Source organism: Gambusia affinis, linkage group LG03 (assembly GCF_019740435.1).
Source record: "Gambusia affinis linkage group LG03, SWU_Gaff_1.0, whole genome shotgun sequence".
Lineage (NCBI taxonomy): Eukaryota > Metazoa > Chordata > Actinopteri > Cyprinodontiformes > Poeciliidae > Gambusia > Gambusia affinis.
This window is the reverse complement of record NC_057870.1, coordinates 11,776,558-11,800,174: the sequence shown is the minus strand read 5'-3', so window position 1 is coordinate 11,800,174 and position 23,617 is coordinate 11,776,558. Positions and strand designations below refer to the sequence as shown.

Genomic DNA, 23,617 nt, shown 5'->3' with positions numbered 1-23,617 from the left:
GAAGAAAGTTGCACACACGAGTTTACAGACATGCATAAACGTGCGTACACCCGAACATACAGCCACATACCCTTTGCGCTCACACTTCCCTCTGTCTTTCTCACCCACTCCCCCTGGAACACACGCACGCACCAACAGGACAGACAGCCAGACACACACACACACACACACACACACGCACACACACACACACACGCACGCACTCACTCAGACGCACACACAGAAAAAGAGAGAGAGGAAGAGAGAGAGAAAGAGTGTCAGGATGAGCCTTACTTTTCCCCCCTTTTCCTGCCATGAATCTTCATCCATCCGTCGCTGACAGAACTTGACTTGATCCAGCCGCGTCTTCCTCCTCAGCGCTTAGAAATAAAGTCCGCAGTGAAGTGAATTGCGCTTTAATTATGATATGCACACACTTATGTACGTGTCTGGGTTGCGTCCCGAACCCAGAACGCTTCGGTAGAGGAGGGAGAAGAGTGCAGATTGAGACATATTGAGCTCGCTTTTAAAAGGATCATTTCATCATGTGGGAGGTTGGGACACACAAAGTTTGGACCCGTGACTGGCATTCCGGAGAGAGACATGCATATTTTAAAACAACAAAGCAAGACAGAGACCAAGGGGGGCCCGAGTGGGGGAAGGAGGGGAGGGGAAAAAAACTTGGAAAGAAGTTACTATCAGCTGAACAGCTGTCATTATTGGGCGAAACTACAGCGCATATTAAGATACAATAGTCTGAACAGGAGAGAAGAGAGGGAAGCTTGTCTGCAGCAATTCGTTGAAAGGTTATTTATTACACATGTTAACTTCGGGCTGAGTATTTTTTATGCAATTGTTAAAGAAGTTTTTTTGTTTGTTTTTTTTTTAGAAAAAAGATCCAGTTTTAAATGTACTTTTTTTTCTTTTTTTTTTGCTTTCTATGTATTTATTGCATATTTATTGCATTTCGAGAGAATCGTAGATAAATAGCCCCACTTGGTTAAATTAAATTAAATTCAATAAATAAATAAATAAATAAATAAATAAATAAATAAATAAATAAATAAATAAATAAATAAATAAATAAATAAATTCTAAATCCTTCCATTCTTTAAATAAAATATTATTTAATCACAGACTTTATTTTTCAGCCTCAAATGTCCAAGTCTCGGGTCGCAATTTAAAACGTCTCCCGCTTCTATTTTGTCACGTCAAACACAATTGTATCTCTCTCAAGCAAAGCCGGTGCGCTTAGCGCTGTCACTTCTGCACTGCTTTTACAACATCACCCCCCCCCCCCCCCCTTCCCCTCCCTACTTTCTCTGCCTTACTTTACTACAGGCTTTTTCTCCCCTCCTTTCTCTTTCTCTCTCTTGTGCAAGGGTCCATTCGTGCAAAAAGGAGTGAAGAGGGCATAAATAAAAATGCGCTGGCTGTGACGAGAGATCTGTCCGCTGGAAATGAAGGGCCGGGTGGGGAGAGACAAAGGGGGGTGGGGGTGGGGGGTATGCAGTGGTGTAGAGCTGGATATCTCTGTTAGTTGTCAGCGTTTAGTCCATGGCTGTGGAATGCTAATGAGTGGGGTCTCTCTCTCTCTCTTTCCCTTTCTCTCCCCCCTCTTCTCTCCTCTTGCCCCCCTCCTCCTGTCCACCCCGCCTTCTCGCTCGCTCCGGGAAAAAAAGCGGATCGATAGCTGACCCGATGGTTTTGGCCAATGCTTTATTTATCTGGCCAGGCAATGATATTATCAGCCTTGAACGTTATATACAGCAAACGTCTTCCTAAATCAACACAAAGAGATCCGCTTACACAGCGATCCGGGCTTTCTCACAATCATCTCTCTCTCTGTCTCTCTCTCTCTCTCCTCTCCACCCTCCGCTCTCCCTCAGCACATACGCTTACGTACGGTTTGTGGATACGCACAGGCGCACGCAAACATACATTATATGCGCCTTTCACGCTGTTCCAACAGTCGGGCGTGTGCGCGTATAAGCAGGGAGGCGTCCCCTTGTGTTACATTCGCAGCTCCAGAAGGACTGGATTTGATCCATGGCTTAAAGGTTGCCTGTGTGGTCTGCGGACTGATCTATGCCACCGACTGAATATAGAGCCCGTGCAACAAGAAGCTGGGTCTGGATGCTGAGATGTGGCACACATCTCTGCATAGGCTACGTCTATGTAAATTTGGCCATCAGTACCTAGCCATCTTGCAAAGCCTGGGTGGATGAATGAGCCACTATATGGCGCGAGCACTTGTCATTTTTTTCTTTTCTTTTCTTTCTCTCTTTTTTTTTTATTACGCACGAGACAATATGAGAAATAAACCGCGTCACACTTCAGAGGGGGGCTCCCATTCGTTTATATAAGCGGGAGCCTCGGCTATTTGGAAAGTGTTATTGTCTCAAACAGCCGTATTTGTCAAATGTGACCGAGCTGCTGCTGCAGCTGCTGCTGCTGTTTCTTCTAAGTGAAAACTAGTGACGTGTGACGCCAAATAGGACGTTTTTCTTCTTCCTTTCCCTACTGCTGCAGAACGCTGCAACGCCGGCTCGCATTGAGGGGTTCAAGAGAAATAGGGCTCACTGACAACTTGGGATAATAAATGCTTTGCTTTCAGACAGATATCTCAAACGTGAAATCGCACCCAGCTGCTTGTGTAAAAGCAAACAAATAGCCCCCACCCGTGTTGGGAGTCCTCCACTTGTGGTTTGATGAATGAAACCAGACAAAGGTAAATGGTTATTTAACTCATTTCGCTGTAATACTTTGGTGACCGGCGTTTCCTCATATCCATCTCCCTTTACCCACCGCAGTTAACTTGACAGTGCAGTTATTTCTCTTTCTTCTCATATTAAGGGATAAATCGTTCAAATGATAGTAGCTAATGTTGTTACATATAATGACAATTAAAAAAAACAAATAAGCAAACGACAAAAGGTCATTATTTTAGCATTTGAAATATTACATAATACAATAAATTAAGCCTCCATCACAATATCCAAAGTACCTCAACAGGAATAAGCACTTTATTCCCGGAGTCCTCATGTGTTTCTCTCAGATTGCCTATACTGAAACGTTAATTAGGAACACATGCCACCATTTTCATGTGTTTTTTTGAACCGCCGCTTTATATAGCCTGCAGTGTAACAATTGTAGAACAGAATGCTCTCAGCGAGAGGATAAAAGATAGTTACTCTGGAGGGGATTCTGAATACATTATGTGGAGACAAGCAGCTGAAAGCTACGTTTAATAAGCCTACAAACCCACTATTTAAGTCCGGACCTACATAAAAAAAAACAACAACAACAAAAACCATCTGAAAAAAGGAGTGTAATGGCCAACGTAAAACATAATTATTTAGACCTCCAGAATGCCACCTTTTAAAATCCTGAGTTCTTCACGCAAAAATACTGAAGATAAGTTAAAGTTTAAATAATAATAATAATAATAATAATAATAATAATAATAATAATAATAATAATAATAATAATAATAATAATAATAATAAAGCACTAGTCAAAATCTATTTCAGTTGAAATGCCACTAAACATTTTTATCGTCGTTTACTGTCCTTTTTTGTTTCGATTAAGCTTCGATGATTCAGTCTGCAAGATAATGAGGAAATACACCATCAGCTTATTCTTCACTAACTTTCACCTGATCTAAAGGTCGTGGAGAGGATGATCACCTCCACACCAAGGAAAAACTGCGCAAAACTGTAAAATAAACAATAAAAAGTCACAATTGTTTTTTGCTTTAACAGTTACTTTTAGGCGGATACAACCCAGATTAAGGCTTACTTTGTCAGGTGGTCTCACAAATAATAAGAGAGAGTATCAGAGGACAACCTGGAGCCACATCCTTCCTTTATTACAGGCAGTGACACCTTAAAAGTTTCTTGATGACATAAGCAGTGCAAAAATAACCTATAAACGAGAGTTACACTCACAACACACGGCTGATAATTAAACAGGCTAACAAATATCACATCCCTGCTCTGCTGTCCCTGCTCACTGCCAAAACCACAAGAGAAAGATTTGGGTAAAAAGAAAAAAGAAAAATGACACAGAGGGAGCTCATTTCATGACGACTTAAGAAATGTCAAGCCTGTGCGCCATATTTTATTCCATCATTTTTGTATTATCATATTTTTATCACGCCTTACACTGTGATTTAAATGCAAGGACCGGTGATAAACCAGGTTTCCCTTCTGTCATTTAGGGCGTAAATGGAGACAAAAACAAGAAATAGACCAAAGCAAGGGCAGTGACAGTGCGTAACCCATCTCACACACTATCGATGGACTCATTACACTCTGACTGTATCAAGCAAACCAAGGCCACATCTTTTTTTTATCTTGTCACATACTCACACACACACACACACACACACACACACACACACACACACGCACACACACACACACACACACACACACGCACAGACACACCGTCATACACTTGACTTTCTACTAACACTCTTCTCTCGTTTGTCTCAGTGCTCTCTCTCTCTCTCTCTCTCTCTCTGTGTCTCTGTCGTTCTCTCCCTCTTTGCCTCCCTCTCTATTCCCACACAATGCATCACACTCGGTGTTCCTATCGACTGGCTTACATGCTGTAAAATACATTTTCCAGATTGATCACGCATATCACAGCAGCTTTGCAGCGGGGGCCCCCCTAACCCTTTTTTTTTTTTTTTTTTTTTTTGCCAAATGACGCCCACGTCAATACAGAGCATGCAATGCGTTATCAGGGCAGAGTTTTTCTTTTTTTTCTCTTTTTCTTTTACGCGAGAGTAAGTCGGGGGGGGGAAGCAGGGGGTGTTGGTTTGCAGAGAATCACCTTGATTGAGCCACAGGGGGAAGGTTATAGAGGTGGCTCTGTGTTAGAGGCTTCCCTCGCTGTCTGGGAAAAATATTAAACATTAATGCGCTCACAGGCCAGTATTGTCTCCTTCCTCTTTGTACTGGCACTGTCAGTTATGTCATGGCTCTTTCCAAATGTAATATGTGCTTCTATTGTGTAATTATTATCCCCCTTTAATCCCGTGTAACAATTTGTTTCCACAGGTAGGTTTCAGGAACTGTTGTACAAGCACACATAAAAACAACAGATTCCCTTTGATTTGTTAAATAATAATTAAAAAGAATAATAATAATAATAAACATTTGATCCCCAGGAAAATGCTTGAGAGTGAGACATCGTTGCCTATTTCTTTTTTAATAGTACAGTCACCATCACACAACTTCATCAGCCGACCATTCTGTCCAAAAAAAAAATAAAATAAAATAAAATAATAAAAAAAAATTAAAAGCTGCATCATGGAGTAAGAAAAATTGAAGGCAACAACCAATAAAATTCAAGAAACAACAAAAATCTTCAAGACGAAACAAACAAAATGTATTTGAAATGATATATTAAAAGTGCTTTTTGATTTCATGTCTCTCCGTTTGTTCTTTTGACTGATGATCGACTCCACACACGCTCGTGGTCCGGGGAAGGGAATGAAGGGGAGAAGGGTGGAGGGGGGGATGCGCCCCAGACGGAGTAAAAATGTCAGTAAAAACGTCCTGGAGGTCAGTTTCGTTTTGCTGCTTCTGCTGCAGGTCCATCGTATGAGTTGGGAGCACGGGAGAAGGGGGAGGTCAAAAAATAAAATAAAAAATAAAATAAAATAAAATAAAAAGTTCAACCATCAGTGTTGATATTGTCACAGCGATTAGACTGTTTCTTATTCGTCTAAATTCATTTTATTTGTCTTGTTTTTTTTTTTGTTTTTTTTACTCTTTTAAATTCTCACTTCAATTTTTAATTCTTGGAGAACATAGCTTCGACAACATATATCGCACTCATTATAAGAAGCAAAAGGTTATATCAAAAAATTATTAGTATAGAATCACAGAAACCCTGGTTTAGAACCAGAAAAAATACAAAACAGAGAGGTACATAGACACAGGACAATTCTTATAATTGCTTGGAAACATTATTTTCCCGCTAAGTCTTGATTCATTTTTTTTTCTTCTTACTGCGCATATGATGTTTTTCATTTTATTTGTATTTTTTTACAAAAAAGAAAAAAAAAGAAAAAGAAAAAAGAAAATAAAGACTAGTATTTTACAAAATGGAGAGTATTGTTCTTGAAGATGACGGTGCGGATTTACACAGGCGCAAAGTCCAGTTCCAATATTTTTCTGTACATAATGTATTCCATCGAAGTCCCAGAAGACAGAAAAAAAGTAATGTCTTCCGCAAAGTTTCTCAGAAAAAAAGGTCCTATATATAGTCTTCTTGAAGGAGGATGAGGGGTGCAGAAATTTGGTCCTTTTTTCCCCTTCCTCCTCCTCTCTGTTTTGTTTTGTCATATAAGGATCATTGGATGGACATGTAAGGCCAGTTGAAGCTGCTCCCGGATAATAGCATATCCCTGATGAGGGTTTCAATAGGAGTTTTACCTACCAAGCGGACGAAGAACAGCTGCTCGATTACCGAGGAGGAGACGGTGCGTAGAGAGGGCAGCCGCAGCAGGAGCTTGCCAAAGCGGCTGGGTTGGTTGGGGTACTGGCTCCTGACGTACTCCTCTAGGGCGCACTGCGACTTCTCTTGAAGGCTCTCGATGTGAGCGGCGTCTGACAGGCCGCAAGCGTCTAAGGAAACATAAAAAACACGCACTGTGGTTAGTGTATTCACAGCAGACTAAACCATACGACGGATTATGTGAAGAAAAGATCCAAAAACCAGGACTGAAAGTATAAAAGAAAGAAAAAAATAAGCTCGTTATGTCAGATCTAAAGTAAGTGCATCTGAATTCAGCAAAGGCCTTCTACTTTTACTATCACAATTATTTATTAAATAGTACACAAAAATTAGATAACAATACTTTCCAGGTGGATATTTTGTGATGACTGCCGTTTTTGTTTCCCCCTGACCCCAGTCTCAGTCTTGTAAAAGCGCTCTGGTTATCATTACGTGTTATTGACAATGTGGTATGGACAAACAAGGCTGCTCAAACATGCTTCATCACACCGTCTGTCATACAGCATAAGCAAGGGGAGCATGCTGCTGCAATATACTGGATGCACAGTCCAGTGGAGGGCAATCAGCGACAAATTAGAGGTGAAAATGTCAGCGTTTGCAGGCCTGTACAGACCCGAAAGTGATAATGCAAGAAAAAAACAAAAACAAAAACAAAAAAAAAAAAAACCCGAAGACGAAGAAGAAGAAGGTAGGCTACACGCAGGCCCAAAGGCCGCTGCTCTTTATGTCTGAACTCAGGGGATTTAAGTGTAAGGGCAACATAAACGGTACTGATGAATCTGAAATTACACTGGATGTAATGTGACCTAATTACTCCGCAGTAAGCTGTTAAGTGATTTCGCCGGCTCTTCTCTCTAAAGACCACTCTTGGCCTGTTTTTTTTTTTTTTTTTTTTTTTCTTCCCCCGTTGTAGCCTATAGGACAGGCCCGCTGAAAGCAATCAGATTTATTAGACGAGGCTGAAGGAAACAGTGGCGATCAGAAGCGACGTGAAAATGTCCAAAAGCGCCTAGCGAGAAGCGCGTGGTGGCTTCGGTAGCCACTCTTTCTCTTCGGGACAGACAAAAGGGATGCAAGCCTTGTTGGTGTGTTACACGTTTTCCCTCTGCTGTAAAAAAAGATGTGTTTTTTCACTCAAGCCAAGCTTATAAAGTGGTGTAACCGCTGGCATACATGGTCCCACAAGAAGACTTCTCAGAAGCTGTTTTTGTATTGAGCGCTGCTTTTGTAGAAACTGCACATGAAAGGCAGCTTCAGCTTCCAGGCACTCAACACTATAAGCGGCTAAACAGAGGCTTTTTAGGACCATTCTTAATTTCTCACTATAACTCACTAAGGCCTACACACAATAACCTCATGAACCCGAGGGCAACACCGAGATCTTGCTGTGATTTACTGTGACCTCAATCCAGCCACTCAGAGCCCCCGTGTATGCAAATTGCTCTGAGTGTGTGTTCAAAACCGGCACCGATCGATGCTGTTTAAACTAATTTTATTTGACGCAAAACATGCAAGGTTTTATTGCGAATTTTCAAAGTAAGACGGGCAAGAAAGTTCAAAGCATTGCAGCTGAACGCATGCATTGGGGAGAAGGCTGGTTAAAGACACCCCACAGCTCTCCACGAGGCCTCCCTGTCAATGCACCCCACAAGTCTCAATGGGCTGGGAAAGATAGCCTCCAGATCCAAACGACCAGTTCTGTAGAACTCAGCACCACGGTGCACACACACACACACACACACAAACACACACACACACACGTTGCTACACAAGAAGTTGACACTGAACAATGATCCAGATTTGTGGGGGAGAAGTAGTTTACCCTGACCACCCCTTATTTATGCATCAAATGCTGACCAGGCTGCTGTATTATTAAAGGCAAACAAATCCACACCGAAACTGGCAAAACGCCACGTGACTTTCTATAGGGCGCACCAGTTTTGTAGCCCATCACACTAACTAAATGATCTGTTAGAAAACATGGGGGACGGCGATGTCTTAGTGTGCGTGTACGTGTGTGTGTGTGTGTGTGTGTGGTTGTATGTGTGTATGCGTGCGTGTAGGTGTGTGTGTGTGTGTGTGTGTGTGTGTGTGTGTGTGTGTGCAGTTTCTCTGGGGTAATCTGAGCTGGATTTCTGTATGTTTTTTTTTCTTCTGCAAATGGTTATAATTGCAAAATGGTCAAGCTAAATGTAAACAAAGCAAAAAATGTCCATGAAAAAAACAACAACTGTAGAATGACACTTAAATTAGAATTACGAATTATGTGCGTCGGAATTGACTTCAAACTGAACGTGTTGGATATTAATTAGCCTACATTGTCTAGTACCAATAATAAATAAATAAAATATTGAAAAATTACCGTGACAAAAGACATGTCAATAAAATACAAAACCTGAATGCTACAAGTCATTTAGAGAATAATGACATGTCTAAATTTCAATTTGGAGGCTGAGTTGGCAAAAAAATTGAAGTTGGGATCATTTAGCTCCAAATTAAACTCAGCTATTTATGAACAAGCTGTGCTATTTTTAAAACTGTGTAAAACTATGGGGTTTTATAATATAATATAATATAATATAATATAATATAATATAATATAATATAATATAATATAATATAATATAATATAATATAATATAATATAATATAATATAATATAGGCTTAATGTGTTTGTTTATTCTTAAGAAAATTAACTTTCACTTAAAACTTTTTTAATTTGTTGAAAGAGAATCTTCTACAAGAATATTGGAAAAGACAATTATTTTACGATTAACTCAAATTTGAAAAAGTAAAACAAAGTTTTCATCACGATAGTGTCCCGCGAAAGTTTATGTAATTCCTGCTTCAGTATCTTTGCAAAGGGGATAAAAGTTAGGTCAAAACTTTAAACAAACTCTAGAAGTAGCTCAGACGCCCATCTTCCTTCCTCCTTCATCACCAGATATAACAGGCCCTCAAAAGCACCAGGCGCACACAACTAATTCCAAAATAGCATACAAATTATGCAGCTCGGAGTAAATAGGGACATTTAGGGACCCCATACCCCAACCAGGCATCAATTAAGCTATCAACAATGTAGGTTACTTTTGAAAAGTGCCGCTGATTACTTTTCAAAGCTGCGCGACGCAGAAACTATCCTCAGTAAGTAAGAAAATTAATGGGTCAGCTAAGATTAATCTACTAATAACTTGTGTTATTAAGTGCAGCTCCATGTGCACTCATGTGCGAGTCAACTTCCATCAGACTTCTTCTTCGTCTTTCTTTTTTGATCTCAGTCTGTTAGGGATTATTTCCTGCCCCCGAAGACATGTGTTTGCGCACGAAAAAAACAAGGATAAAAGCGCGCAGCCACGCTCATAAACGCATCAGCTGTCATAAATCACCCACTGACAGAGACTATTTCATCTTTACGCTCAATTATTTGACACCTGTTCTAAAATGCGTATGTGAACCCGGGCAGGCTCGGCTTCGGTTCAGACATGTTCGGAGGGGGGCATGATTGTTTAGACCCCACCAAAAATTAGATATTCAATTTCTTTCGATTGCACCTAATCTCAGATTTAAATGGGCTTTCAACTTTAAAACTTGATACATTTACTCAATCTGGGTTTGTTTACACGTCTTATGCTGCGGCTACAGCTGACATGGGAATGCATGTCAGTGGATATCAAGCAAGCTGTTGACAAAATGGCTCTTTCATCGGCCACACAAACATCTCTAGCACTAAGCTGCTGCCTGACAGCCATATTCCTGATGCAACCGAGCTTCTGCATGCGTGTGAGTACCAGAACCAGGCCTCGTTTCTTTATAAACACGTCCATCTGCGTTTTAGTGTGTGCGTCTGTGAGGCGATGATGTGGACAACCCACCTGATGTGAAAAGCACGATGGCTTTGAGGCAGCTGTACTCCGCGGAGTCTACGTGCAGGGTCTTGAGCTTCTCCACTTGCTCCTGGAAGATCCGGATGTGGTCCATGAAAGCCACGACGCGGTCCGCAGACATCGGCGAGGCGTGCAGGCCTGCCGCGGCGAGCAGCGGGGCCACATGAAGAGGCATGGAGCACTGAGCCGCGTTAAGCACAAACAACTCGCTCCACGTCAGCCGGAGAAGGGACACCTGGTCGGTGATCTGCAGGTCAGGGAAGAAGGGGATGTTCCTCGCCCACTCCACGGCGCTGAAAAGTAAGCGAGCCGCCAGCTCGCAGATGTTCTCGATGCCCATGATGTTGTTGGGCTGCATGCACTGGCTCCCGTACCGGGAGGTCGGGTAAGGTTCAGCCCGCAGCAGTAACGAGATGTATCCGGACAGATAGCAGTGGCCGTTCAGGGGGTCCCCGTTCGTCAGCGCGTACTGGCCTGGGTTGGGTTGGGTTGGAGGCATTCTTCCTCGCTGAACCGCTGACAAAAAGAGAGAGAAAAAGAGGAAATGTGCATCCAGGACTGATAAACATTGTCCACTAGTGGTGCTTCTTTTCATCAAAAATAGCATGCAATTAAAATAAATAAATTAATTAAAAAAGCAAAACGTTACGCTTTTAAAACAATAATCAGATTTTAAAGCAAAAAAACCTAATCAGCAACACAGATATTTCATGGACACAGATGTGTTGTATCACTCGATCTTCACCCTGAATTTATAATTTAAGGATACAGGCTTTACAGCTGGCTCCTGTGCACGCGCAAATACATTTACTCACACACACAGAACGTCCATGTTTTCACTTAGAACAACTAGGCTATTATGAATATTTTAAGGCTTAATCGTCTACGTTCTATTTATTTATAATTCATGAATTTAGGTTATTTGAACAATTGCTAATTGTAGGCAATCAGGTCCTAAATATGTTGGACAATTGTTATTAAATTCACCCATAATTCCACGTTTTGTCTGAGTCAAGAGGTCAGCTGGGAATAAGGGGGGAATTTAGCTAGTGCGTAATATTTCAAATAAATTATTAATACGCAGGGAATCATGGTGTGCACGGCGAATAACATGCAACGTAAACGTAGGAGGGTGTCCTCATCAATTTGGGAAAAGTCAAACACTTGTCACAGAAAGGAAAGTTGCATGGCCTCTAATGCAAAGCAAGCAAAAACAATGAGGCATGAAAATCTTGAACGACGTGATTCAGTGTGTCTGAGCTGTCTAGTCAGCACAGAGAAGTGGCTTTGTTGTGTACTCATTTTTTACAGTCATACACACACATTCCACTTATAAATCCTGTTGTGCAATTATAAATTAGTAAGATTACTTAAGGGACCGTAAGGAATGAGACTATTAGCCTCACACACACTCAAAACACATACACACACACACACACGCACACACTCTCAGAGGCTGACATAAATGCTCGCAATTATACAAACACACTCACTATTCTACGGGTTGTCTCTATGTAATATAGATTTGCAAGGAGACAATGCAGTTTAGACTGCAAGAAAAACCAAAACAAATAAAAAAAGGAGGTTAACAAGAGCAGCCGCTTTGTTCAGGCGACTTGCATTCACAAGCATGTAACTGCCGTGGCTGCACTGGCCTTTTACTCCCTCACGCAAAAGACGAAAACACAAACCATTCATGCAAACATCTCGAAAAAAAATTATATATATATAAATAAAAAAACAAAACAAGGATGGAGTCTGCTGTAGTAGGTATATGCCCAGCTATAAAGCCTGTGACCTTAATGCAACATGGCAGCCCTCGCACTGCTGCTGCAATACTAGGATGCGTAATCGTGAGTGGGGCTTTAAAACATATATTCACCTTCCCGCCGCATCCCCACTTTTAAGCACTTCTTCAGCCGGCAGTATTGGCACTGGTTTCGATGGTGCTGGTCAATGGGACAGTTCCTATTGGCACGACATGAGTACGTTAAGTTCCTGCGTACACTCCTCTTGAAGAAACTTTTGCATCCCTCGCAGGTGAACTGGCCGTAGTGTTTGCCGCTCGATTTGTCCCCGCAAACCACACATTCAATATGCTGCTGGCTCTGTCCGGAATTCTGGCTCCCCTTGTCCCCAGCGGTCCCCGGCGTGGACGGGGGTCCCGGCTGACTGGGGGTCTGCGGAGTGTGCGGCGCCGCCGACGCCGCCTGCTGCTGCTCCCTCGCCGGCTGCGCTGCTGGGTTGGGGCCGCTCGGAGGTCCTCCGGCCACGTCTTCCTGCGGATCTCGCCAGACGCTAACTACCATTGCCATATCTCGGCCCCGGAAAGTGCTGTAAAGCGAAATGATCGCCGATGTTTATGGAGCGTAGAGGAGGAAGAAAAAAAAAATCTCAAAAGACGGGACAGTGCAAAGTCAAATCGGAGCACGCAATCTCATATGGGGGGTAAGAAGGGGAGCAAACGCGATCAATACATTCAAAAATCAGGAGGCACCCGATCAGGATATGCAAGTATCGGGAGGCCAGTTCCAAGGTAAATTGCAGTCAGCCATTCAGGAATCCCTAAGCTTGTAGGAAAACCCGAGTCCAGACGTAAAAATAGCAGTCAGATAAAAAAATATAGCCACAAAAGAAAGGCAGGAGCGAGTAAAAAAAACAAAAAAAATACCAAAACCTTTTCGCTGGAAAGACGCGATCCAAAGTGCTGCGGAGATAAATTCCTTTCTCCTTTCTTCCCTTGCTCCTTTACACTCCCGTCTTCGTCGTATATGAGGAGGAGGAGGAGAAAAAAAACTGAAGAGCTGGGCTTTTTACATCTATATTCTTAAATAAACCTCATCATCTCGCCCAGCTGCGAAGGAGAACCGCGTCGCCGAATGAAGTACCCATGTATAGTTTCACCTCTCTCCAGCGAGGAGGAACGGAGATACGAAGAGAAAAAAGATTGAGGAAAAAAAAAGAAAAAGAGGAAAAACACCAACTAGTACTAATAGGATATGCAAGAAGAAGAAGAAGAAGGAGAGACCCCCAAAAAATGAATGCGCTTAAACGAGAGGACCAGCAGAGCAATGTTTCCGAAACGGGGGATCTGCGCGAATGTCTGTATATAGTGAACTTTGACACTACTATTGAAACTGACACGTTTCTATGGAGATCGCTGCGCCTTATATGGTGCTCATGTCAAGGAGCCAAGAGAGGGGCTGCTGGAGACTGATAATCAAAGAGGACTGACTGGCCAGAGCCCTGCATAGAGGAGGAGGAGAGGAGGGGGGATAGAGGGAGAGAGAAAATGGGAGGCTAAGGTTATAGCCAAGCCCTCTCTTTCTCTCCATTGGTTAGAGTCCCCCCTCCGTTGGGGCGCTACAAAAAATGTCCATCTAGATAAGTCCCCCGCTCTGCTATTGGATCGCAAAATTGTTATATTTTCTATCCATTTATCGGAGAAATAACACGCTCATTTTGCAGTAGTCTGCCTGTTTTCCACTCTCGCTACAAGCGGTTGAAATAATGTTGCCAGGAAAATGTCTCAAATCAGAGACATTACCGTAGAAATTGGCAAGAGTCGGAAATTCACAACGGCGGATCGAACAGCGGTCGAGGATGCGAGATCCAACCCGCCGACCCGGTGCGTCTGTGTACACAGCCAGGATTTTCCGGCGCCGGTGTTGAACCGGCTGCCTGTCTGAGAGGGTGGATATTTTTTACAGTGTAGGCTTCTACGACTGGAGGGGGCTTGGGAGGAGAGTGGGAGGGGGGCTCTGACAGGCACAATTTACATTGAGCTCGCCCCGCGCTGCTATTTACTTTGAAACCTGATTAGTATGGGCCGTCTATTGTCACCAAAAAGAGGAAGAAACCCTGGATAGAATAGCGAAAAAAGCGGGTTAAAGGCAAGAGAGAGAGAGAGAAACAGAGAGAGAAAGAGAGAGAGAGAGGAGGTGGGGGACAAAGCTTTTAAGCACGACAAATAAAACCAAAAGCTGTGCGCTGCGACCGAAAGGGGGGATTCTGACTCAGATTTTTTTTCCCCCTTAAAGTTTCAGAATGCCTTGTCTCGGACTGTTATCTTTATTATTAAACTAACGGGGGTCTCTGCTGTTGGGAGCGGATTAATATTTTCACACGCTGTTTTTTGTCCTTGGCATGCGCATTGCGGTACAGCATCGTCTGTAATCGGCACCAGTTTCGCTCATTAAAACTTAAAATTTAGTTTAAGAGCAGTTTAAGAAAAAATATATAGCACTGTGCAGAATGATGCGCAAACGCCGCCGTTATGCTGGAAGCCTTTTCAGATGCGGGGAATCTCTTGAAATTCGAAGCGACGTTTAACAATTGCCAACATCTCACAGTCGCACAAACACTTCAATGGGAGTAGTTTTTTTTCCCCCATGAGTTAATAATGACATTAATTCAAAATCGAGCGAAGTTACGGGGAATTTGCACGGAGATTTCAGCTTTTATGCATCAGTGTTTCTGCAGGCTTCTCAGACTCAAAAATGTTTGGATCGCGCTGCCATCTAGCGTACGTTGTGGAATTACATCCACATCACACCCCAACGGGCGAGCCATCAAACTTGCATTTTTAAGCGCTTAAATAAATCTTAGATAATAATTAAAAAGCTCGAACGTGCGTAGAATTATCTTGTGTACTTTTGTAGTTCATAAAAAGTCAATTTCGCAGGTTAAAGATATCGGATTGGCATTAATGAATTATTAAGAAAACATAAACATACATTGATTAGAGCATCATAATTCATAATTAATGTTTAAACAGTGCTTCCTAATTAAAATGACGCTCTGTTTATATAAAACCAAGACACAAAAAATGCCAATTGTATTCATAAGCTTAGAAAATAACAACCCAACACTCAAAGACATAAAAGTACTTTAACACAACAAAGCACGCACAAGCACGTCTAGACTCAAACAGAGATATAAGAAGATATAACATAGCGTTAATATATGGAAGTGCCTCTGTTTGAATGCGCATTCAGGAGGGATGGCTTGTTTTTTAAGTATTCAATAAGAGAGCTCTCTCTCCCCGTCCCTGTCTCGGACACACACCGTGGAAACTCTCCGGCCATGTCTCCAGCACTCTGAAAAGGTGAAACCAATAAGATTAAATCGGACAATGCATTTTTTGCCCCCTTTCTTCCCCCTTTGGTGTATCATTAAGATTTAACTCCGCACATTTTGGTAAAAGAATGGGGGTCCGCATGAGGGAAGAAGAGGAGAGAGAAGAGAGGAAAAGAGTGAGAGGGGGAAGCGAATAGGAAGCGGGGTAGATATATTAGAGAGGCTCTGATAGAAACCTGCATGTGGAGAAAGTGGACGGGTGGGATGTTGGAAGAAGGAGAAGAAGCACCGGCGCAGGAGCGGCTGCTGTGCAGTCACAGAGAAGGTGAGTAGCACTTTTTTTTCTGTCTCCTGTTGTTTATTTCTGACTTCTGCTTAACTCTGGCTGCACACGCGTGGAACTGAATGCGGGGATGAAATTCTCCGAGTCGCGCCACTTTACTGTCGGCGCACGCAAAAGAGTCGCAACTTTTCAACTTAGTGCAAAGCAGAATCTTGTTTTCTTTTTTTTCTCCCCTCCATGCACGTCGCCGCTGTCCATCCACATCCTTTTGTGTCGTTTTCCCCCGCAGATGAGATAGTGCAGAGAAGCTATTAAAGCGCGGTTGTATTTTTGCAACGGGACACGGGAGCCCCTCTCGTTTCGCTCCCGTCCCGCTCACGTTTACACGAGCCTATTTGTTGCTCGAACACATAATGAAAAGATCGATAGCCGTCCGTTTGTCTCAGCGATAGTGTCACCGAATTAAAAGGCTGATCAGTCGGTGCTTATCCTTTACTGGCCGTTCAGCTGTGAATGGTGAATCAAGCAACGTGGAGAGCAGAATTAAACATGGACGTAAAAATCTTCAGCGGAGCGGTGATATTTACAATTTATCAAAGCAGCATTATTGGTGTGAAAATAGCCCAGGTTAACTTTATCCCAGAACTTAACCTATTAACATTTATCTTGATCCCTCCGCACGGAGGGATCCACAATTAAGTGTTTTGAATGTGAAAATTGAATTTTCATGTCTGTCTTTCGAAGTTTTAACCTAATCATAATGCAAAAACAAAAGCGTGAATAGTGGTAAAGTAATAATAAATTAATCCTATTATTAATCACGCCACTGATGCAAAAACCTGTAGTGAGGAGCTGAAATTTTACTTTGCAATATTTATTTATTTATTTTTGTTGTTGTTGTATTACATATAATTAAGTTCACCAGAATAGCATGCATGACTGCACATAACAGTTTTGTCAAATGAGCTTAATTAAACATTTATACGAGAAGCACATTGGAGTGTGGCTAAATCCGGAATCAATGTGTTTTAAAGCTTCCACCAAATAAAGAAATCACCAAGCAAGGGAACACAAACAGTTGGGAAAACACTGAGGTCACAAGTGCAAGACCCCTCCACCCCCTGCACTCCCTGCACCCCTTCTACCACCTTCCCCCAAAATAAAACAACAGATGACAACAAGAACACGCTTTATAGCGTCTCAAACTGATGCAGAGATTTATAAATGGTTGAAGGTAGGTTTGTTATTGATCGTGTGTAATCACATCAGGGTTCCAACCAAAGCTACAGTCAATAAGACATTGTGTGGGCTTAGAGGATGATTTCCCTCGTCCGAGGGCCTTCGGATGCAACCGTCTCCTGTCCGTTTAACACCATAATACACACAATAACTGACACACACCTTTATGTGTGCAATTTGATTCTGACTTTATGTTTGAATTAAGTAGAAGTTGCAGCCTGTTTCATGACTTCACACTGCGTTTCTGCAATGTTTGGAAAAAGTTTGCGGGCAGGTTATTTCAGTAAACGGGAACATTCTGAGAAAACAATGACAAGATTTTACGTGTTATTTATTTTTATTTAGTAACTTATTAGATCATTCCTGAGCTCAAAGATCAACAATATAAAAACACAGAAATGGACTATTGTAATTCCAATATCAATAGTAATTAATAAAGAAAGAATAGGTTACTAAGGCAAAGGTCTCGTATTGACAAGAGTTTATGAAAAAACATTTAGCGTAATTACTTTCCCCAATTCGGGATATTAGTAGATTGATCTGAGCTATTTCAGGTATCAGATTTACTTTTGTAATTAAGTCGAAATAGATCTCCCATTAATTGACATTATTAATGACTTTCAAATAGGAACTGAAATTTATATATGCTATTTTTTCACTGCAGCTTTACAAGCACGATGCAATCCTCTTCCTGCAAATAAAAACATCAATACTATAAACACACTACAAATTTTATTGTACATTTGCAATACAAGCATTTAAAAAAATTACCTCTTCAGTCTGACATTGAAATTTCGTAGTTTATCGAGATTGTCTTCTCGTGGAAGAAAGAGAGATTAAACCGGACTTTTTTTTTCTAGATCTGATCCCCAGAATTTTATGTGGGGGTTCAGATTGGTCTGAAGATGGAGGAAGAGTTCGTCTTATGTTTATTTTCCAAAAAAGTGGATCAGAAACTTTCAGCACATAAAAATCTGATGACTCTTGACGGAAAACGAAAAAGAGTAAATGATTCAGAGCTGAATATTTCAAATTCAATATGAACAAATTAAATGGTTTCCTTCTTATAATACTCCCCGGAAGTTTTCTGGTGCAGTTTGTGCAAAACAAACAAAACAAGTTTATAATTTTAGTTTAAATCTTCGAAAAGCAAATACCGCTGTGTATGAGAAAAAACCTGCTGATTTCTGGTATTCCATTATAATTAGGGCATATAATTGGTATGATAAAACAGATAAAAGTTCAACTGTAAAAATTTTTCCACACTTCTGAAGTATTTATTTCCCGCACTACAACTGAAGACAATAACTACAACGAGTACCCCAATTACGTTTGAGGTTTCAACCAAGTCAGAGCCACTGTCAGTTTATGCAATGGGCTCTGGCTTTATTGCTCACTAACCATCATTTCTTTTAGAGCCCTGCGTGCTAATTACTTTGGATGGTCCCAGAGACGGAGATTATAAATCCATTAGAGCTCTAACCCTCGTGGTTCCACAAGTGCAAACACTGTAATTTGGTAGTACACCCCAAAAACCAAACTTTAAGTAGGCAGAGGCTGAGGAGAGTGGGAAAGAGAGAGGGAGAGAGAGCGAGAGAGGGAGAGAGAGAGAGAGAGAGAGAGAGAGAGAGAGAGGTGATTTTCAGCAGCGTGTGTGCTTGTCTTTCTAGCAGCTGAAGCGAAACAAACAGAAAAGTGAGAGGAGAAAGTGGTTTATCAGACTGACTGCAGAAAGCAAGGTTTAAAGTTTGTTCTACTTCATCATCATCGATCGTTCATCTTTAGTGATCAAAACAGTGTTTCAAATAATCTTACGCAAATACTGAAACTGTTTTCATCACGTCGATCCACTGTTGATGGGGAATGTCGCAAAAAAAAAAAAAAAAACAAAACAAAAAACGAAGGAGGGTGCATGCGCGCAGGCATCTAACTCTTAAAGTAATTTATTTCAGGGAAACCGCGGGGCAAAGGTGGAATTCTTGAGAAATTCAACAAGGATAAGGGAGCTTTAGAAATTCTGCACGCAGATTACCTTTCATCCCATCCGCACATTATTCGACAACACAGTGAAGAAATATAGTTCAGGGACAGAAGAGAGATATAGCCTCCGACACTCAAGATCGTAACAATGTTCACAATGCTCAAAAGTTTGCATTACTTAAAAAGAAATAGATTAAGGCATATGTATATGTGAACTTCAGGGCTTGGGAGTCATGAATAATGTATGGAAGGTGTTGATGTATCTCACTGTCATCAAAATTGTTTATTGTTAGGGGGACATTAATACTCATTGTGAGGGGAAAATGAACAACTATTAAACCCAATTAGTTTACCTCCAACTTTAAAAGCATGACTATACTAAATGAGAATTTGTCAAATTTTATTTTAACTTTCTGCTTGTTGCAACCAAATGACTGGCATTACAATAATTCTGCACTGATTTTCCCTCATTTATTCCCAAAACCAACACACAGCAGGGGCTTAATTAGAAAGGTAGTGTAGCTGAACAGTCAACATGCTGCGGCTTGGAGTGACTAAACAGTTCAATGCAGTATACTGAGCCGGCCAGAGATGTAAATGAAGCTTGCAGCTGATTGACAGCCTTCTGATGGGATTGGGAATGTTATAGAAGTTTTTAATCCATGAATTAAAAAAAGGAGCAAACATTGGGAAGATAGAAGGGGATGAAAGTGGCTTGTTTGCTCATAGAGGTGCACCCCCTTAATGAAATTATGTTGAGCAACCTTGAGCAAGCCCTGGCAGTGTATAACAATTTAGTTGCAAACGAAAAGCAATTCCTCCACTATAACTCCCGGCCAGCAATTTGAATGAAGGAAGTGTTCATACATTAAAAAAAAGGGGAAAAAACTTCCTGTTTTGAAAAAGACGAAATGGATAAAATTAAGTAACAAACGCAGCAGCTCATTTTCAATTTAAGCAACTTCTATGGTTAAAGAAACCCGTCTTTCAAATTTACAACACCACTCCTCACCCACACACAGACACAGTACTCATGCGATTTTGTACTTTTTCCATTTAAACGAGTGTGTTTGTTGGTGTGGGGGCACACGTGTGTGTAAGATGTCAGGGAAGTGAAGACGGCCTGCCTTTAGTGTCCAGACGTGGCAGATTGTGACCTTATCAATGTGAAACTCTTAAGATAAATTATTCATTGCACCTGTTTGATGTCTCTGGCCAAAGAATGACAAAGGTGTAACATTTAAGATGCATCTCAAAGGCATGAATAACAGCCACCTTGCAAAATCTGGCTTTTTTACTGTGGCAACATGGAGGACTGCTTTTGGAGATCAAAAAACGTGACAATTAAAACACTGTTCTTAAGCACATATGCGTGACTCACAGACGCTGCAGCAGCAGTAATTTCATCATTCATTGTTCAAGGTGCAGCGGCTGTCAGCTTTGCCCTAACATGATATGACTCACAGGTGTCCTGTGTTCACGTGGGTCATGGCAACAGGCCACCCACATTTTCACCGCCTGCTATATCTTTCCTATAATTTGAAATATGAAGCAGAGAGTTTGTGTGAGCGATTTGGTAGAGCTAACCTTGCTCTTTGTAACCTGTCTTTGTTTGTCATCCCGCAGGCTCACAGCGCTGTAGCTGCAGGAGGCGTCCGAACAAACGCCGAAGGAGGACGGAGAGGCTGGAATGGGGTTTTCCTTAATGCTGTTTGATTTTAGGAAGAGGTTGTCCCTATTTAGTAGGATAGGGGTTTATGTGCTGGATAAATTGAGGATTAACATTTGATTCATCCTTATTGCCCTATAGAAATCCCATTTCCAATTTTATATCGGCTTCTTTGAAATGAAGATGTGGAAAAGAGTGTAGTTTGATTTTCTGGGAATCTAAGATCAACAACTTTCACGGCAGGAAATCAAAATGAAATTATTTTGAAGTGATAGTGATATTCAAATGTAAAAACCTATCATGGATTCTGCTGGTTTAACTGTGACAAGATTAAAATAATCAGTGACTAAATAATAGCTTTACAAAGTTTGTTTGTTCCCTTTACTTGTTGTAAGCACATAAGTAACATTATATGAAAACACAAATTTCCATAATCTCTTCTAAAAATGCACCAATCAGGAGTTTCTGACAATACTGAATTTCAATTTTGATCAATTTTCAGATCTGCCAATAATTTTTTCTGGTCAGTTCTATGACAGATATGAGTCAGGGGAAAAAGTCAGATTTCCCCTGAATCTGACTTTTTCTACTATTGAATGTTAATAGAATACTGTGATTATATATTGGGCCACACAAGAACTAACATCATTCTCACTTGATTTCAAGAGTTTCACTCTTTGAATGCCATTCACAATTTTACATAAATTTTTTTCCATCATGTAAATTTTTGGACTTATTTCACGCTTTATGGCTGGACATGACTCAAGGTGTTCCACAGCACAAAGAAAGAGGCTACAGTTTGCTTTAGCCCCATTGCAATATATCAGGAAAAACAAGCAGAGAATGAACATTATTGATGATTTGTGCAGACGGACCCCAGACGATCTTGAATTATGTGTGAGAGCAAAAGATAGACACTTGCACATTGCTGTGTTTACTTGGGTCTTGTGTATGTGTGTGTGTGTGTCAGTTTTCCCTCAGATGTTCCCTGTGACCTTTGACCCTGGAGCCGGGGTCAAACCCTGACAAATGAGACGGTTGAGCTCTGAGCAGAGCAGCAAACATTCCACAACCATCTTCTGTCCTCCTTCTCCTACTCCTTACATCACTCACCCCACTCTCTCTCCATCTCCTTTTTAACTACAACGGGAGCAAATGATGTTTAAAACAAACAATGATGATGTTGAATAAGTTTAACATCTGCCTTTTTATATTAAATCAGGGAAATCATGTGATCTGAGAGAAGTAAATGCTGCGAAAGAGTTGAAATTTTACAACTATGCACTTTAACAACACACTCCCTGTTGTGTCTATGAGTATGTGCGTGGGTGCGCGCGTTTGTGTGTGTGTGTGTGTGGAAAGACTGTCAGTGATGTCAAGGATGAGAAATGTTGCTGTGAGGTTTTTTACACACGCTGCTGGCTCCAGCATTTCCGGCAACATTTCTCACTCTGCCTCCCTCACACCATCCGCTCTCCTGCAATATCCCGACATTTTTCTGTCCTTTCCCTTCTCTTCCCTGCTCCCTCCCCTCCTCACTTTCAATCCCCACTTCAAACTTCCTCTCCTTGTGCCATCCTACTCATCCTAATCTCAGCCCTTTTCCTTTCTCTCTCTCTTTCTCTCTCCCCTTCTTGCTCGCGCTCTCTCTCTCTCACACGCATACTCTCTCCACCCACTATTCTCTCTGATTTTCTGGACACAGAATGCAACCACCTGTGTCTTTAGGATGAATGTGAGGAGTTATCCACATTACTCCAGTGAGAGCTGCTTAAGGTAAGTTGGTTGTTATTTATTCTACATTTTTTGAATGAAATTGCTGTAACAAGCCTAACTGCCCTTTACAAATGGATCAGTTACTGCTGTGATAACTGTGATAACAGTTGTCTAATTACGAACGTCAGCAGAGCAGCCAGTGTCGGAAAAGACATGCAATGCAGTAAGACGGTGTGACGCTATTGAACTTGTACAATGATGTAATGTAACAGTTACTGGAATGCAGCTCCACGCAGCACATAATCCTAATAAAAACAAAACACCAATATATGTAAGTGTTTGTGTTTTTTTTCCCCTTTCCCTGTTTCTACTCCCACTTGAATTGTGATCGCATTTGATGTAGGCTGCTCTGTGATTCATTGGAGGGTACAGCTGCTTCACATGCCTTTTGGACTGGACAAGACTGTTTCCTCACAGGAAAGCTTGATCACATGTCTCAATCACACAGCAAGATCTGAGCTCTAATTGGCCGTGCACTGGGGCATCACCATGCCGAATCTGAGTAGCATGCATGCAGCTTTTTGATTCGGATGGTAAGATGGTGGTGGCGTATGGGGTTGTTGGGGGTCCGATTGGGGGGTGAGGGGATTCTTTTGGGTAGAAAAGCAGTGAATTTCTGGCACATCTGTGAGCAGGACCACGTGGAGCCCAGTTTGCCGTTGTGATTAACCTCAGTGCACACATAAACAGTGAGAATCGTTCATCTACACACGCGATAGCAAAACATACAAGAGGAAATACTGGAATGTCCTAAGAGCAACCACTTTACTGCCTGATATACCAGAATGAATAAATTATAAATCTCTCACCATCAGCAAACAGCTTGCTATGATTAAAATAGCCAGCAGGGGACAGAAAACAAGTGAAAAACATGTAGAGGCATTTCTATGTAATCACAGTCATGTCTATGTCCCTAGTTTGGTCCAGCTGATTGTTTTTACACCATCTTTTCTCCCTCCTCCTGCTCAGTATGTACACAAGCAGCTCAAGGGTGCAAAAGAAAGGGCTCCGAAGCATTCAATTCGCCGCCACCACCCACTGTTGTCCTACTGTTACCGAGTCATGGATGTCTTCCCCTATCCCCAAGGGATTGTGCCCCGTTTGCTCCACAACCCTCCCACCTCTTCCTCAGCTAGCGTGCACCCAGCCACCCATCCGCCAATCTCTTCTCCTCCTCCCTGCCTTTGCTCCCT

General features: G+C 41.6%; 1 protein-coding gene and 2 long non-coding RNA genes across 4 annotated transcripts in view; 1 reads left to right on the top strand and 2 right to left on the bottom strand.

Annotated features, from left to right (window-relative positions):
- Positions 1–1,553, bottom strand: part of LOC122828344 — a 35,177-nt gene extending 33,624 nt beyond the window's left edge. The window contains exon 1 of the long non-coding RNA XR_006370209.1: positions 274–1,553. This is a non-coding gene — a long non-coding RNA (uncharacterized LOC122828344). The remainder of the gene's footprint in view (positions 1–273) is intronic.
- Positions 1,554–4,076: 2,523 nt separating this feature from the next.
- nr2f1a (nuclear receptor subfamily 2, group F, member 1a) lies at positions 4,077–13,632 on the bottom strand. 2 transcript variants are annotated; one of them, XM_044111809.1, is made up of 3 exons: positions 12,281–13,632; positions 10,387–10,914; positions 4,077–6,623 (listed from the first exon to the last, which is right to left on the bottom strand). In XM_044111809.1, the coding sequence occupies exons 1-3, from the start codon at positions 12,711–12,713 to the stop codon at positions 6,349–6,351; spliced, it is 1,236 nt and encodes a 411-aa protein (XP_043967744.1). In that variant the 5' UTR covers positions 12,714–13,632; the 3' UTR covers positions 4,077–6,348. The 2 variants fall into 2 exon arrangements, with proteins under 2 accessions (XP_043967744.1, XP_043967743.1); XM_044111808.1 differs by having other exon boundaries at positions 10,387–10,911.
- Positions 13,633–14,563: 931 nt separating this feature from the next.
- Positions 14,564–22,694, top strand: LOC122828345. Its single transcript, XR_006370210.1, has 2 exons — positions 14,564–15,802; positions 20,606–22,694. It is a non-coding gene; the product is annotated as an uncharacterized LOC122828345 (long non-coding RNA).
- Positions 22,695–23,617: the final 923 nt, after the last annotated feature.